The sequence below is a fragment of the Penicillium subrubescens genome (genome assembly GCF_028828155.1).
Source record: "Penicillium subrubescens strain IBT 31985 chromosome Unknown utg000005l_segment0_segment0, whole genome shotgun sequence".
Taxonomy (NCBI): Eukaryota; Fungi; Ascomycota; class Eurotiomycetes; order Eurotiales; family Aspergillaceae; genus Penicillium; species Penicillium subrubescens.
In genome coordinates this window covers 5,088,189-5,104,980 of record NW_026643155.1, presented here as the reverse complement: position 1 = coordinate 5,104,980, position 16,792 = coordinate 5,088,189, and the positions used below count along the sequence as shown (strand labels likewise).

The 16,792-nt window shown below is 48.6% G+C and overlaps 6 protein-coding genes across 6 annotated transcripts; 2 read left to right on the top strand and 4 right to left on the bottom strand.

Moving 5' to 3' along the window:
* Positions 1-19: 19 nt before the first annotated feature.
* N7473_008382 (uncharacterized protein) lies at positions 20-1,489 on the bottom strand (the record flags this gene model as incomplete). Its single annotated transcript, XM_057154322.1, has 3 exons — positions 20-444; positions 616-1,096; positions 1,485-1,489. 3 exons carry the CDS (start codon positions 1,487-1,489, stop codon positions 64-66), a joined length of 867 nt encoding a protein of 288 aa, XP_057008660.1. The 3' UTR covers positions 20-63.
* Positions 1,490-3,285: 1,796 nt separating this feature from the next.
* Positions 3,286-5,710, top strand: N7473_008381 (tetratricopeptide repeat protein; the record flags this gene model as incomplete). The annotated part of the gene is made up of 2 exons (XM_057154321.1): positions 3,286-5,411; positions 5,467-5,710. The coding sequence occupies 2 exons, from the start codon at positions 3,286-3,288 to the stop codon at positions 5,609-5,611; spliced, it is 2,271 nt and encodes a 756-aa protein (XP_057008659.1). The 3' UTR covers positions 5,612-5,710.
* A 2,891-nt stretch (positions 5,711-8,601) lies between these two features.
* On the top strand, positions 8,602-9,869 carry N7473_008380 (DUF3712 domain-containing protein; the record flags this gene model as incomplete). Its single annotated transcript, XM_057154320.1, has 4 exons — positions 8,602-8,756; positions 8,869-9,287; positions 9,361-9,482; positions 9,552-9,869. The coding sequence occupies 4 exons, from the start codon at positions 8,602-8,604 to the stop codon at positions 9,867-9,869; spliced, it is 1,014 nt and encodes a 337-aa protein (XP_057008658.1).
* A 225-nt stretch (positions 9,870-10,094) lies between these two features.
* N7473_008379 (transcriptional regulator family TF) lies at positions 10,095-12,198 on the bottom strand (the record flags this gene model as incomplete). The annotated part of the gene is made up of 5 exons (XM_057154319.1): positions 10,095-10,341; positions 10,398-11,125; positions 11,184-11,880; positions 11,935-12,038; positions 12,124-12,198. 5 exons carry the CDS (start codon positions 12,196-12,198, stop codon positions 10,095-10,097), a joined length of 1,851 nt encoding a protein of 616 aa, XP_057008657.1.
* A 1,144-nt stretch (positions 12,199-13,342) lies between these two features.
* N7473_008378 (uncharacterized protein) lies at positions 13,343-14,617 on the bottom strand (the record flags this gene model as incomplete). Its single annotated transcript, XM_057154318.1, has 1 exon — positions 13,343-14,617. One exon carries the CDS (start codon positions 14,615-14,617, stop codon positions 13,343-13,345), a length of 1,275 nt encoding a protein of 424 aa, XP_057008656.1.
* Positions 14,618-15,387: 770 nt separating this feature from the next.
* N7473_008377 (cytidine deaminase family protein) lies at positions 15,388-15,783 on the bottom strand (the record flags this gene model as incomplete). The annotated part of the gene is made up of 1 exon (XM_057154317.1): positions 15,388-15,783. The coding sequence occupies one exon, from the start codon at positions 15,781-15,783 to the stop codon at positions 15,388-15,390; it is 396 nt and encodes a 131-aa protein (XP_057008655.1).
* Between the last annotated feature and the right edge of the window lie 1,009 nt (positions 15,784-16,792).

The following is a 16,792-nucleotide window of genomic DNA, read 5'->3' as shown; positions in this document are numbered from 1 at the left end:
TCCCCCACCATCATCATCTCCCCTCCCCATCCCCAAACACACCCAATTACACCCGCGCAGGCTTCAAGGCTTCACCTCCCGCAGCCCCGTCTCAACACCCGAATACCCATCCTGCCCACGCAACGGATCCCTTGCTGCGCGCTTCCTCTTATCACCCGTCAAAAACACACGCAGACGAATCAACGACCAAGAAATCAAAAAGATGACGGTAATCGCGGCGAGAATGCCGAAGCAGTAGCCTGCGACGATACCGCTTCCATTGGCGGCTGGGTTGAGGAAAGAGTAGGTGTAGAAACCCTCCGTGTGCACGGTGATGTATGCGACGCACAGGTAGAACGCCAGGAGGAGGATGAGCACGGGGATGGTCATCCACGGGTGGGGGGCTGTTGCGGGGAGGATAATTTCTAGGAGGGCGTAGAGCGAGTTGAGGCCGTGTTGGGAGATCTGGATTGTGTTGTTAGCTTTTGATATTTTCCTTCGGAAATGAGGTCCGAGGTTTGAGTTCGAGTTCGAGTTCGAGGAATGCAGGGGGGTGAAACATGCATCCTCAGACGAACTCAAACACTTCCCCTTCACGATAGGGCTGAAAGTCACACGGGACAATCCATAACTTACATTCGACCAACCAAGGAAAGTCTCCTTATAAAACGGCGGCTTAAAAAGAATAACCCAAAAGACAATCGTCACCAAAAACGGAAACGTAGTGATAGTCGCATACAACCAACCATGCAACACGCGACAAGCACGCGGCCACTTCTCAAACAGCACCGAGCGCCCCGTCCGCGCATAACATGCCGTATGGATCGCCGCGAAGAGATGGTAAAAGCCCAGACCCCAGTATGTCAACCAGGTGAAGTAGCTAAACGACTGACCGATGGCCTTGCGGTCACCGTGGGTTCCATCCCAGCCCCAGATGAAGAAGATTGTCGTGAAGATGTACAGGGCGATTAGGCCGCGGAGAGCGGCGAGGATGGTTGGGGGAGGAGCCAGGAGGTTTCGAACCGGTGGAGGGTGTCGTAGATGGGATCTGCTCCGAAGAGCGTTGCGAAGGAGACGCGGCGCATGGTGAAATTTCTGCTGATGGTTGCAGTTGAAGCTGTGGAGATAGGAGGATATGGGGATGAGTGTCGATGAGATGGAGAGTAAGGATTTACCAAGGCAGTAGTCCTCCCCCAGACAAACTGCAGATGAAAGGTGAAGAGAGTACCAAGTACTTAAGTAAGAGAGGAAGAAGGTAAAAAATGAGGTCTCCAGGTGACAACTATAAATCGTCGAAGCTCAGCCGCGGTCGCTTTGGGACGGATTAGGGGGGCTGACGTTGACCCGCAAGCAGGTCGGTTCTAGTTGACAGTTGATGATTAGAGTTGGTTAAATTATTGCTTCTTCCTGCCACAAACTTTACTTACCTAGAGAAGCTAACTTGCTAAGTGAATTACTTAATGACCGTTTTTTAGCGACGGTGAAATTGTTGTTAGGGTGACTACCACATACTAAAAGTAGTTAGTTTCTTGTACTGCGGCTAGGCCTCCCACGGTTACCAGGACTTGTGGCCGGCTGAAACCTCCTGAAATGGGAACAGTCTCAGATTGTAGAGGGCCGAGTTGAGAGAGAATTCAGAATTGTTTGTGAATGAGGAAAGAAGATTGAGAAAGGGATAGATTCTCGGAGATATTCTTGGAGTGTGGTGTTAGGCTGTTGGCGATATATGTACAGTACTATGTACAGTCGATCGCTTGGAGATTTGCATGATAGACTTTTCGGCCCTATATTAGGAACAAAGTTTGGCAAGGCTTAGGTTGTATTAAGAGGGGCCAGTGTGTACAAATTTGACTGGAATAATATGCTCGATAATTCTCGAATGATTGACTTGTATTAAGGTCTCAATCTACTGATTCAGACAAGGCGACGGACCACTAGCTTGGAGGAGAGGAACAACTACAGTATATAAACAAACCTCTGGATGAAAGGACTCCTCCTTAGTCTGTGTATGGGTCTCTCTGTAGTGGGCTTGCTCGGCTTGAGGAGACCAGCATGAAACCGCCCGTGTGGGGAGACGATGGGGTTAAACTGCTTCTGTCGTTGGTTCGAGGCAGACGGACTAACGAGAGGGCCACGAATGTCCTGTGGATAGTCAACAATAATAATAATAATAGGGGACGGTACGGACAGGATTCTAGAAGGCTTGCTGATCATGGACGCCCTCTTGAGACTTGATCACCTATTAAAGAGCATTGTTTCCTCTCATCCATAGATCCGTGATTCCATTAGAGATATCATATCTCCCATGAGCCTATCCCAGCTCATAGAACCTCCTTTATACACTTCAGACCTGTATAAGACATCTCCTCCCGAATATGTAAGACCTATAGGAACCCGTGGCGGATGGCGTCAATAGAGGAGACAGTGTAGTTAGTACTGACCAGTGACTACTCCATCCTTGTCCTCCGTGTTGGTTTCTTGTTGGAGTTATTCTTGGCGACCCCCTGAACGACTTCACGACGGAGTTGGACTACGGAGTACATCCATGCAGCCCAGCCAACCTGCATTATTGGCCCCCCCTTCAATAGTCGACAATGACAAGTGACAATTAAACAAAGTGACCACTTCCTATCCTTCTCTCCTGCTCTCTTTTATGCGATTTTGGCCACGGGAACAAATAATCCAGACGAGAACAGCAGTGGAGCCCAATTGTCCACAGTGAAGTGCACGGGGCGCCCCTTGTTGGACCACGACTGCGACTCCAGTCATCCACTCACTACCTAACTGTACTCTTTCTGAGTCTCCGTCTCTCTCCAGTTGCATTGTGATCGTCAGGGCCTCGCCCGCTTTTCTTTCCTCCTTTCTCCTGTGACGCACTGTCCCGCCCATTGTTGTCTTTTTCCATCTTCTCCTCCATGTCTCATCTGGTCTCTCTCGACTTCTGACCTTATTCCCCCTCTCCCATCTTTTCTGGGCTGTCATTCCTTTGGCCTCATCGCCCCCGCCCAGAGAATTCCCCGTCTAGCCCCTCCTCCTTCCTTCCCTCCGACCGAGGCTGCGATTGTGATTACGCCGTTTCAGCGTGTCTGAATACTGATTTGAAACACTTCGTCTCAAATGCGTCCTGTGTGTGGTTTGAATGACCCCAGAGTCTGGATGATTTGACCCGACAACCGACAACCGAGACCCCCAACCGTCCCCCTGTTCGACTGTCGATTCATTGAGACCTAAGGAACGCACGACGACCGACGATTAGATCCGATCAGAGTTCATACGGAAGTTTTGAATTGCCCCCCTCTTCCCACGATGGCATCGCGCGGGAACTTGAGCGACTGTCGCTCAACCTCCCACGACACCCTGCGAAGCGGCATTCCATCACCGCGCATCGAACACTACGATGGCGAAGTCCCTCCGGCGCTGTCTCCCTTGGATGCATTCGCCGCTCAAGGCCGATTCCTCGCCAAACAACTGGATGAATCCCGACGACGAGATCGGCGCATGAGCCGACTGCCCCCTTCCAGCGTCGCCCGATCGCTGTCTACCCCCCGCCCGGGCTATTTCCGCGCTCCGTCGAGCGAGTCCCAGGTCGATAATCTTACGCGAAAGCCGACAATAAGAGCACACCCGGATTTCGAGGATCCCAAGTATCGACCTGTCTCGGAGCACCCCCGCTTCAGCTCCGTCTCGCACGCTAGCAGCAATGCCGACTCTTCATATGCTGATGATTCTACACCGCGGACGACGATGATACGGACCAGCTCGAGTAGCTACGACATACCCCGTGCGGAGTCGCCCGAAGATGATCCCTCGATTGCAAGCGGCGCGGAGGGTGGTTCAATGGGATTGGCGATGGACGACCCTTCGCGCGAGTCTTCGACTGACTCGGTATCGCGACTGCATATTCCGCGCACCCTGGCACCACCAGTGTCCCCGCATTCCCGTCCATCGAGTAGCGCCAAGGTGATGAACCCAGAAAGCTCTGATGACGACTACAGCAGCTCGAATGCGGGCTCGACATTTTCCAAGCCGCGCAAGTTGTCCTCGGGGAGTGCCGTCTCGTTACCATACTCGCCCATGTCAAACTATCCCGCTCGGATGCATCCTCGTTCACCCTCGCTGAGCTCAGAAACTTCGGCTACTGGCCACCTTCCCCGGCCCTCGTTCAACTTTTCTCGGCCATTGAGCCGATCTAGCACCAGTCTGTCTGCCCCGGGCCCGTCTGCTACCTCTGAACCGAGCACGACACCAGCCATGACTCCTCAGCAGCAGCATCGGTGGAATCGGCAGTCGCATCATATGCATCGACCGAGCAAACCCACGCCAATTCTGGTACCGTTGGCTACTGAGGAGGCGGCTGGTACTCAAGCAGAGGACGGAGAGCCTTCCTCTGCGGTGTCCTCCTATGTGTATGCCAAATATTCTCTGCCACGCGGCCGCATGGTCTCACGAGACTCGGTCGTGTTCGCTGGCCTACAAACACCTCATTTTGAATGGCAAGAGCCATTGTTTGAGAATTCTCCACCGCGGCATTCAGAGGAGCCACCACGCTCTGCTCGAACTCCCCCTCCCTCACATTCCCGCTTGGAGAGCTCGCCCAAGCCCCATTCCATGTATGAGGTTTCTGCTCCCGGCCCAGCTCCAGTCCATGAGACTAAGCTTGCACCACCGGCACCCATTTCACCCCCTCGACCCGCTCCAGCTCTTCCTGTGGTCACACCTCCCCGGCCATCCACCGACTCTGCTCGACCTAGGACACCTAGGACCAGTGAAAGGGCTCCTCGACCATCCACCGAGTCTACGCGGCCGAGAACCAGCGACAGGGATGAGACCGTCTCATCTGCCGACTCGGCCAGTACTCTTCGCCCACAGAGAGCGACCACGCAGGCCACCCAGACACCATCTACTGTTATCACGGCTGATGATCATGTCACCAAGGGTATTGAGTTGCACGAGGCAGGCTCGCTGAACGAGTCGACCTATCACCTGCGCATTGCTGCGAAGCAGAACAACCCCACCGGTATGCTGCTTTACGCGCTTGCCTTGCGCCACGGATGGGGCATGCGACCCAACCAGCAAGAAGGAGTACGATGGCTCCGCAAGGCGGTGGACTCTGTTGGCTTGGAAATGCTCGAGAACCCCGACGCCCCAGGTGCCTCTAAGGCCAAGGAGTTGCAAAAGGCCTATCGGGCCCAGTTCGCACTTAGTATCTACGAGCTGGGTGTCAGCCATCTCAACGGCTGGGGTATCGAGCAGGATAAATCCCTGGCTCTGCGATGCTTCGAAATCGCCGGTCAATGGGGTGATGTGGATGCCATGGCGGAAGCCGGATTCTGCTACGCCGAGGGTGTGGGTTGTAAGAAAGACATGAAGAAGGCTGCGCGGTTCTACCGTGAGGCTGAGTCTAAGGGTATGAGCATGGTTGGCAACAGCTGGTACGTTTTAGCAACACTCTCATTCGACATTGGAAGCTCTCTAACCCGTTTACAGGATCTACAAGTCCAAATATATGGCCGAAGATGACAGCCGTGGTGGACGCGCTCGCGGACGAACTGTTAGCAGCGACAAGAAGCCGCGTAGCAAATCGCGCACTCGCAGTCTTTTCCAGCGGAAGAAGTCTGTTCCCGAGGCATAGATTGCCTTTTGATGCTTGGAAAGAGCCCCCAATCTTATCTATCTCTGTCTGTTGACATGTGCAATATGCATATCGCCCCCCCCCCCCCCCCCCTGGGGGATTGTCCCGCATTCATTTTGCATTTTGAAGCAATGCGTTTGTGGAGCGTTCTGAGCTGAAACACTTGGTTTGCTTCAACCTCTTCTGCGATGCTTTTTTGAGTTATTTGTTTTTGATTATCGTCCACTCCTTCATCCTTTTTTTTTTTTTTCTTCATTTCTTGCCATTTTCTTGCCTATTTCTATCTGTTCACTTCTGGCATTTCCCCATTTATACCTCAGCCGCCTGGGCAGCTTTCATCGAGCATGGTGGACGGGACCATTGATTCCTTCCACCTGCCTCGCGGGCATAATACTTCAATTCTCCATGGATACCCTTCGATTTGTTCTTTTTACCATTTGTTCTATATTTGTCGCCATGGCTTTAAGTTTCTCTTCTCATCCTTCCCCTTTATCATTACCATTGCCTTTTTCCTTTCTTGGCCATATCTTTTACTGGGGCTGATCCCCCGTTATTTTTTTTGGACATTCTTTCTCATTCTCATACTTTTCCCCTTGTGTGAATTACATTCTCGGCAGACGCTCACGTTGTATGGAGCGAGAAATCGCGATCACCTGTCATGACTCTATCCGAGGCCGTGTCTTTTTTCTCTTTTTTTTCTATTTTTTGCGTGGACATTATTGTTGATCAGTGTCAATTATCTATTTTTCTCTGAAGAGGTGTCGACTATCGAGCTCTTCTTTGGGGACTCAGTCCACCCGGTTGGACAGGTGTTTTGATTGGTTTTCCTTGTGTAGCCAGTTACTGTATGAAGGGCTGATGATCTGTCTACTTGAGAAATTTGATCGGATCGGCTTATTTCAAGCTGCTCGTATCTACTGTGTCACATGTGTACTGTGTACCTCTTCGATAGGACTATGTTGTAACCTGTGATAATAATCTGGGTATAGTAGGACTCATTTCCATTGTCACTCTCTTTCGTTCTGTTTCTTATTCTTTTATATTCTGCCCCCAATTTTCCCCCAGAAAGTGGATCATTTCCCCGTGACTCCAGCCCCGGACCTTTGACCCAACTCGTTCTAGAGCCACAACACAGTCCAAGACATCTTCGGCACGAACCCCTCGCTTAGACGCCACCAGGACTCTACAATTACACTATCAGCAGTTCTTAACACTCACAGGGGAATACGCGAGTCGCGAGACTTGACTAGCCCAGTCCATCCCCGAAAGTCTACCGAAAAAAACCGGACATCCATGGATCCGGAGTCTAACATGACACCGCCCACATGTTTTCTCTTTTCCCCAGCCCGACTCGTCGCTCCCAGCGCCTTGGCGAGCCGCCCCGCCTGCAGCTAGTCTGCTAGATACAGCGGGTAACCAATGACCACCCCTCTAGCAGATTGAACCCCGGATGGTCGGTGCAACGGTAGAAGGGGGGTTGGACCCACCTGCCACCAATGTTCAAGTTCAACACAGGTAGGGTTCTTGTCGTACAGCGCTGTGTTTTCTGTGTCGTGACTCGTGGAGGGTGTGGACTAACACTGCATCCATGCGATGATAGGCTTGGAAGCCAGTCTGGAGGAAGGATTAACGGCGACGCCCGGCCCCATGGCGTATTCATTTTATTTTATTTTTTTGGTTTTATTGCATTTGCACATGCTTCTGCAGCTGATGGATCTTCTTAGCCACAACGCCCCCCGAGGTATGCGACTTAGCGGCGAGAGCTAGACTGCGTTATCATCGACGGCGCAGGAGGCGAATCCAAGCCTCGTGAGTCGTGTGTGTTGCTTTGCTCGTATAGTGTCTTTTTGCAGGTCTGTACGGCTCATAAACTCAATCTGAAACGCTCTAGTTCTTCTCATACTGTTAAGTGAAGATCGAGATCATGGATCATCCGATCGACACTGCACATCACCCAGCAATAATAATAGCAGTTGCAGGAGCAGTGCTCGGTGTGTCCGCGATAGTTTTACAACATCTTGGAAAGAAACAAAAGTCAATCCAGGAACAGCGCAACGCCCCCCGCATTCCCCAATCCCCGAAGTCTCCGAACTTTCCCCAGGAAAAGGAGTCCACCAGCCTATGGAGATGGGACAAAGGCCACTACCTGACCTTACACCCGCATCCAAAGACTCGAAGGGCCAGACCAAAAGACCGAGCTAACCCAACAGCGGAAACGAACAAGACAAGACCAAGAAAAAAAATGATAACTCTGGAATCCGACCCTGGTCCTAGTCCTACTATAGGCCTAGTTCTATGTCCCTATCTCCGCCCTGTACCCCACTCGCGGCGCAACTATACTCCTTCCTGCCTGGCTTGATTGATTCCCTCATAGTCCCCCTTGAATCAGACCTGCATTGTATCTTGCATGACATGTGATGCTCGGCGAGAGACCCTAATTTCCTTTTTCCAAATCAAAAGCATTGGCAGAGACACTAAAAGCTGATGTCTAACTGTTCTATGCTGGAAGTCCGTCATACACAATAGTATTAGCGAATAAGCCAAGACAAGAATAATCCGAACACCGAATTAATATAAAGTAATGCTACCCACGTTGCAGGCCCGGCTGCACCGGCTGCTGCTGTAAGGTGTACTGAGGTTTGTGGCAATTTCTATTATTACTATTAACCTTCAGCTTCTCCCTTTCTTTCTCTTTTTTTCTCTTCTTGTCGCTCGTTTCGACCCGCTCCTCTCGCGTTAAGGCTTTTGGTTGTACCACTGCCGTTTGTCTTGTTCTCGACTTTCGATCTTGACGAACACGCGACTCGTCCTGGATCTGATCTAATTTATTTCGGTAAGTCGAGTTGGGCGGATTGAAAATGGTGGCTTGAGGTTCATTTACTTTATTTGGGTTGTTTTATTGGGTGGATGATTGGTGCTTGATTCGATTCTCTACTGACTGACTATTCATCTATTGCTTCAGACTCGGCATATACCTATATCACTGCAAGATGTCGAAGACTGATGTCACTGAGGTGGAGACCACCACTGCCTTGCCCCCGGCGAAGCGCAGCTTTGGTGCTCGTCTGGGTGCGCATTTCAAGAAGTGGTGGTGGGTGCATTTGATCATCTTCATCGCCGTTCTGCTGGTCATCTTGTTGCCAGTGTAAGTTCTATATCAAACCCCGACATCGCGGACTGTATACTCTCCTATACAAGATTCCCATATCAACTACATCCACTATTTCAGCCAACTCCCTTCCTAACCTTTATCACAGAATCTACGTGGGCTACCCTCGCATCGCCCAAAACCAAGTCACCGACTCCACCCTCAACATCACCAGCATGGTCATCGCCGACCCAACCCCCGACTCCTTCCACCTAATGCAAACCCAAGTCATCGGCTCGCATAGCTCCTACCACCCCAAGATCTACTCCTTCCTCGCCTCGGTCTCCCTCCTCGGTTCCGCCCATGCATTCACCTCCGTGCAGGTGCCGGAAGTCCAGTCCAAGGATGGCGCTGAGGTTAATGTGGATCAGATTGTTGATTTGAGCAATGCGGATGCGTTTGGTGACTTTGCGCAGGCGGTTATGTTGAATGAGGATGTTGAGTTGAACATTTATGGGAGGCCTGGGTTGAGGGAGGGGTCTTTGCCTAAGACTACGGTTACGTATAATAAGACTGTTTCTATGAAGGGTGAGTTTTGCATTAGCGCAGTGGATTCGAATTCTTTGGATGAGGATGTGGATATACTGATATATGAGGACAGGCCTGAACAAGCTCACCGGCTTCGACGTCACCGAATTCCACATCATGACCGAACCCAAGAACGGCCGCAACATGAACGGCACCGTTTACATCCCCAATCCCTCCGTGATGACCATCACCATGGTACGGCTCCACCCTCCACCCTTTCTTCTAACCCCTAAACAATATCCATCTAACCCGTCCTCTCTATAGGGCAACGTAACCCTCGACCTCTCCATCGGCGGCACACCAATGGGCTACACCTACCTCGACAACCTCGTCCTGAAACCCGGCAACAACACCATCCCCATGTTCGCCACCGTCAACCAAAGCGCCATCATCGGCCTGGTCACTTCCAGCTCGAACCCGTACAAGGATCTGAACGGTCTCGTGCCCTTCGTTATCTCGGGTAACTCCAGCGTGTATAATGGCAAGCAATTGCCTTATTTCACGCAGGCGCTGGCTTCGAATAATCTTACGGTTAATTTGAATGTTACTAGGGCTTTGGCGGAGTTGGGACTTAAGCTGTGAGGGATGGGTTGATGTGAGAGGGAGATAGGGAGGGGAAGTGGTTGATGTTGATGTAGTTGGTTGTTGGATTATGTTATGGTTGATGGTGGATTGCTCTTGATTGTTGTATACCATTTGCGTTTTGCAGTGATGTAGTTATTGTACTCTTTAATGCTCCCATGCCCATACCCTTCTTCTTCTCCTTTCCGACTCAACCGATGAGATTTTCTAGTTATGTACATGGATCTATGCGGTCATGGAACGGATATGCGACTCCTTAGCCAGAAACACCAACTTTTTGATAAATGCGTGAGCCAAGTAAAACGGTGGAAAACAATTTCTCTCTGGGTCATCCGATTGGGTGAATTGCGCAAAGAGATTGGCTGTATCATCCAGTATTTTGATATCGCGTGCGAAGTTCGGCGCTGTTGGAGCTGTGATAAGGAATCGGAAAAGTGTAAGGACAGCCGTAAGAACGAATTGAGCATGGATCCTGTGGTTTGATGTAAGTGATGGGGATTTGAGAATTGAGAAATGTGGATAGCTTACCAAAAAGTGTGATAGTTGATATAATGTTGAACTCGACCGATGTATATCAAAGTCGAACGCCCCGCTTCATAACAAATCTCCGCACTGGACGGCAGAGGCCACCAGGACTTCGAAGCAGGAATATTGTAAGAATTATTCGCCCCGTGAATCTTGCCCAGACAATAGTAATATTCCAAATGAATACTGACACCCCGTATACTCAAGTCATGAAACAAGTAATCCGGGGCGTTTTCAGTCGCGAATAAATCCGGTCGACAATCCACGGGGAACTCAGATCTTAAAACACTCAAATCATGATCTAATTCACGGATAAGTTGAATCCTTCGAGCTTCCGAGTGTGACGCATTCTTCTCAGAATAAAGAAGACTGTAGATCTTGGTTTTGATCAAACTCAGCCGGAGATCGGATGGGTAGAGGAGTTCTTTCGAGGAAAGCGGTTTCCAGTAGAAATGGTGTTCGGACGATTTCAGTGTGTAGTTGATTGGTAGATCTAAATCGCAGTGTACCTCGCTTAGCATTGGAGGTTGACCTTTTCGGATGGAAAACTCGCTGTCGATGCCGTAGCAGAGCCAGAAGAGTGCACGGAGATGCTGGCTCTGCTGGATTCGACCCGGTGTTTCGGGGGTAGGTCGTATTTTGTGACCTCCGAGGTTATATAGGACTTGTATTCCAATGCCTAGCAGGAATTCTGAGGATACGGGTTGGCCAAGGGGGGCAATGTAAACCGCCTGCAGATGGTAAGAAACCAAATTCTCTAATAGTTGTTGATCTCAATGGCTGGCTTACCAACATCATGATAGCTTCGAGTGTTCTCAAATCCGGAGCTTCCATAAGAATCTGTGGAACGAGTGATAGTGCCGCTTGGGCATAAGCATCAGGATCTGCATCGCAAAAGGCAGGATCATGACGGTGCATCTGAGTGATATTCGCCGTGAATGCAGCCAAGCAGGCACGATTGGCAGCACGAGTCGTGTCCGGGTGATTCAAGACATCAGCATTGACGAGCACCTGCAATGCCTCAGGATCTGCAAAAGGAAACATGGAATATAATCCACATCGTGCGTAATATTCCACACACCGCTTGGCCAGAGATGGAGATGGCCATTTCGTGACTGTTGTCTTTTTCTTAGAAGTGAAGCCTTCTTTCTCAAAAGATGCCGCTGCTTCGACTAAAAAATCATCCAAGTCGAATGCATGGCCACACTGCTGGTAGACGGTTGCGCAAAAATTTGCTCGAGCTGTTGAAAGACGATTTCCAAGCCCGCACCATGCGAGGAGGGCTTGAAGGGATGCTAGGGCGGCATCTAAAGACCGAGTGTCGGGTATATAGTTTGTTTCCAAGTGAGCTGGAGATGTTTGTTGACTTGGAGGCGATGTGGATGTTTTTGACTTGCCGTCGTCATTCCGGACAAGCGTAGGGGTTAAACCTGTATCTAACGCTCGTTCTAACTCCTTTATACGGGCTTGAGCTTCGGCAAGTTCTCTGTCTACCAATCAGCAAAGCTCCAAACAAAATTGGAAATATGCTGGTTCGTACTGGCGAAGGCTTTTCCGCTGTTGGGGGACCTGTGGGCTGAATGTACAAGGCAGCCCCGCAAGATGACAGTTCTCACAGGCGGGCTGGGTTCTATCGCAGCGGACCTGTGTAGCAAGAACTCAAAGAGTCAATATCAGCAGCCACCGGGGTAAATTGATCGATACTCGTGTATTCAATTGCATTCATTACCTTTCGGAACCGACAAAGATCGCAGGCACTCCTTCCCTTAACGTTAGAAGCGCGTGGGGCAACAGAAGAATCCATGGAGAAGTATTCGGTGATAAGGGATATCCGATTCTAAGTCTAGCAGGATATGCAAAGCGGTGCCACAAAACCTCACTGAATGGTTGAAAGGAATGTGGTGCATTCTCAATTCACCCCAGTCTTTGGCGGGAGTAAGTCCCCACTCACGGGCCGCGTATGCAACGACAATCATAGATCTAGGCTAGGGCTATTCGCACTCCAAAAAAGGTACTCACACTCCACGCTTTACCCCTTTCGGATGGTCTAATTTTCGGGTACTTTAAGTACAAGGACAAATGCATAATTCCTGATAAGCCTATTACTAAATTGAAGCCGAATCATAAATCTAACCTTTACCACTGCGAAAGCTTTTATAGCAAAGTAGTCAATTTTTCTTTATTACGAATTAAAATTCTTAAGGCATTTGCGACTGGCTTAAAATAGATAGGATTATCACGTATAGGGTGTAGGGGATAGGAAAGAAATTGACATAGAGGCCTTATGTATAGGAGTGTGTATTGTCGCGGGAGCGAACCGAGAATCTCACGGTTTAACTTTAGTACTCCTAAGTCTGGAAGCTTTCTCTATAGGGATATCTACGTTAATAACTATATAACCTATAAGCTTCATTACGTTAAGACTTCTCCCTTCTTATTATTCTACATAGAGTTAAAAGGATTAAAGAGAGGAACATAATCTAAACCTATTAAGATTTAGTCTTATACTATAAATAATAATAATATTATTACTTAAAGTCTCTAAGTTGAATTAGTAGCCTTTGATCCTTACTTCTTTACCTAATTAATAGTTTTACTATACTATTAAGTAGTAATTTTTTATATTTACCCTCCTCTTTCTACCCTTAAAACGCTCATAGTATACGCTTAGGACAGTCTAATGATTAGCTCGATCGGTACTATATAGTAGTAGCTACACGCGATGCAGCGTCGTTGCCATTGCCGGACTGGACGCTCATGCGTATCGATCGTGGCAGGGCAGAGGAAGACTTGTCGAATGTGGCTTTGTGACTTCCTGTCGAAGGATCTTCCGCAGTGCCGTACCATGAACAGTAGCCCTCCGTCATGGCACTTTCCAGAACAGCATCCGATTTGCATAATAATATTTCCTGTTGAAAATAGCTTTTCAAAAGAAAATACATCTTATCTCATACTTCACGATCAAGTGACCGAATCGCTTCTATAACCTTTTCCTCCGATTTCCGAAGCTCCTCCAAGTATTGAGCTCTATCGCCTAGTGCAACATTCTCAAGCCACCAGGGCGCTATGTTTTCTTCCAACCGAGAAAGCATTGTAGCCTCTTTCCACAATTGCTCTTTGATGCCTTTCCTTGGAGTTTTCATTCCGAGGACTTCGAGCTTACCCAAGTATGCGTCGTAGAGAGCGTCAGGCCAGTCACCCTCATTTCCCACGCAATCATTGACAAACTCATCTAATTCAGGAAAAAAGCCTGAAAACTCAAAATCAACTATACCTGTGATTTTCGTGGGATTCACAGATATTAAGACATTGCGTGGTGAGAGATCATAATGTGTGAATAAGAAAGTGCTCTCCGCTTTGCAAATTTCGAGCTGCGGTAATCCAAACGTTATAAACTTTCGAATTGAAGTGATCAAATACCTATTGGCTTCGAATATATCAAGTTCTTGGAGTTTTTCAACCCGGGTCTCGAGCTTTAATCGGTAGTACTGGAGCAGGTCCATAATAGGCTCAACAACTGTAATGCCGAAACCAGGCATTTTCGAAGATGACGCCACTCGCAGACCAGCGACATCTAAAAAATTCAAACCTTGTGGCTTCGCGTGAGGAATTCCACATTCAAGGTTTCCAGCAGACTGCCAAGCAGGCAGCGATTCTCTCCAGCGGAAGACTATGTCCGCCAGTTGCTCGCCAATAGCTCTAAGCTTGTCTGTATCCAAGCTTAATGTTGACAGCGGAATCCCAGCAACCAGAGTCATAATAATCCACCCCTGTTGTTTTTTGTTGGCTTTGGAATCAAGTCGGAATTCTCTTCTTGTTGGAATTCCTTCGGGCGTCACTCTGTGGACAAGAAAGGTTGTGTCGGACCAGGATATAACCTTTGGAGAGGGTATTTCGGGCGCAAAGGCATCAAGGAGAGATAGGCAGGATACCTCATTTTCGCTCTTCGATTGGTCAAAAAAATGTCCGTTCAATTTCAAAACCAGGTTGTTGACAGTTCCCTTGTTCAAACCATATACCAGCGTGCTCTCAGGAACATCTACTTGCAAGAAGTAGATACGATTGTTGAATGACTTTCCATGTTCCAGAGGATCAATTGACAAAAGGTTGCATCCGGGAATAAGGCATTCAATGATACTGGTGATGGCCTCATTTGAGAGAGAGACTCCGTAGGTTGGATGAAATTTTGGAGTTATGCCGGGAGAAGCGATAGTGGTCTCCATGAAGACTGTAGATCAGGGTGGACGGCAGCCCCAAGTACAGGGCTCCTTGAAGAGGATAAGTTTGACGTATGAGATGTGGCTTTTCTGCAATAGAGCAGGCATTAAGCCACCAGATGTATATAACTTGACACGTGTTTCGACCGGTTCGCCCGCCTATGACTAAAATCTTTCTAGGTGGCAAATGACTGGGCGTATGAGCATGCTTCCCCTAAAATTATCAAAAGGTAACGGTCCACCTAAATATTAGATATTGGCGCGGACCTTTATTCAATCTGTAGGGGCTTTACACTAATAATTTGAACCCCACTAATTCTGCCTGTCAGGCCTCCACGAATCAAGAACTGAAGATGCCAGGCGATAAGGCTATTCAAAGGAAGGCGGTTTGCAAAAAGTCCTCAAACGTATCCTGTGTCACTGTACGGGGTACTTAGAATGTACATAACATGTTATGCTGCGTCCTGAGGGTGCCTTTCATACCTATCATCGCATTCGGTACTACTAGCATTATTTGCCAAAATCCACGCTACCCAGAGAGGTAATCAAGGCCCCCTTCAGACACGAGCTTGAGAGTTGCAATGCTGATCCTATTGAAAGGACAAGCATCGCGATATTTTTGCTAGCTTGTGTTTCAAACGCGGAAAGAACGGTTTACAGGACTTTTCCAAGCATCCCAATACAAAAAATCTGTCACAAGAACAATAGCTCCCTGTCGACATTGACATATAACCAAGCCAATTAATATATTGTCCCCAAAGTGATTTCAACGTGAACTATTCCCGTGTATCATATGCGTACGGTAAAAGTTCATTAATAGATATGGACTTCAACTTCCCACCTTTCACGACCACCACGTTGATACTAGGCTGCAAATCCCGCAGGACCTGTCGACACCGACCACAAGGATTCAGAACTACCCCCTTTTCGCCATCATCGCCAACAGCAACAATTGTCTTCAGCTTTTGGGCGTTGGCCCCCGCAGCACTACCCAGCACCACGAGCTCGGCACAGGGCCCACCAGTGAAATGGAAAACGTTGACACCTGAGAAAGTTCGACCGTCGGCGGAGAGGGCGGCGGAGGCAACACTGTAGGTATCTGAGGTGGAAATTGATTGAATAGTGGCTTTGGCAACCTCAACCAGCTTGATTTCCTCTGGAGTAAGGTCCATGAGGGTGGTAGAAAACTGGGCGTGTACCTCCAATGGGCACGTTGTGTATCGGGGCGAAGGGTGGACGGGTGAGTTTTGCTGTCCGTCAAGACTAGGTCTTAGGACAAGAAGTGAAAGAGCGATAGTAATGCAGGATTGACTACGACAGCTTTGGGTATAATGCTTAAGTACATAGTCCATCGGGATCAGCAGGCGACGCGTCAGGGCTGGTGATTTGAAGCGGGGACCTGATTTGGATTAGTGCCCTCTGTCTCGGAAACGAGAATTGATCATGCTATTGGTCCTATGCGTGCCTTAAACATCGTCTCGTTAAACTCTCTATATGGAGCAGTTTTTCTTAAAGTATGGTATTCGCAAGAAGCAAGGCAATTAACCCACTTTGAGTTGAAGCATGCGGAAATCTTCTAGAAAACGATCTGACAAGCAGTGGCCAACAGAGTCTCATAACATGCGATGCCTCCGGTTTTGTTGTTGAACCCCGATTGTTTTTCGTTATATGACGATTTTTGCGTTAGATCCGACTTTTCATTGGATCACGATTTTTGCATTATCAGATCCTCTACCATATTCTCCATCCACTACTGTTACCCCGCTATCGCGCAAGACAAGCAGTGTTCAACAGAGGTTGTTAAAATCCGATGCCTCCGTTTTTTTTGTTGAATCTCGATTTCATTTTCGTTAGATCTGATTTTTCTGTTGAATCCCAATTTGTTTTGTTAGATTACGATTTTTGCATTGACAGATCCTCTATCAGATAATCTACCACATCCCCTACCAGCCAATACCATCCTGCCGATGCATTGTACCTCATTCAATTGTGTTCTTTCTTTGTACCTGTTTAGGCTTGTTTCTATCGTAGTGGATCTCCCGGGTGGATCCAAATAGACTAATTCACAAGCGTTGAATCCTCTTTGGCAATAAGTATACCAGTAGCAAGCAAATGAGATGCGAACAAGCTCAAAACAGGAGAATTGGAAGTCTAGCTCGCAAATGACAAGTCTCCATAAGA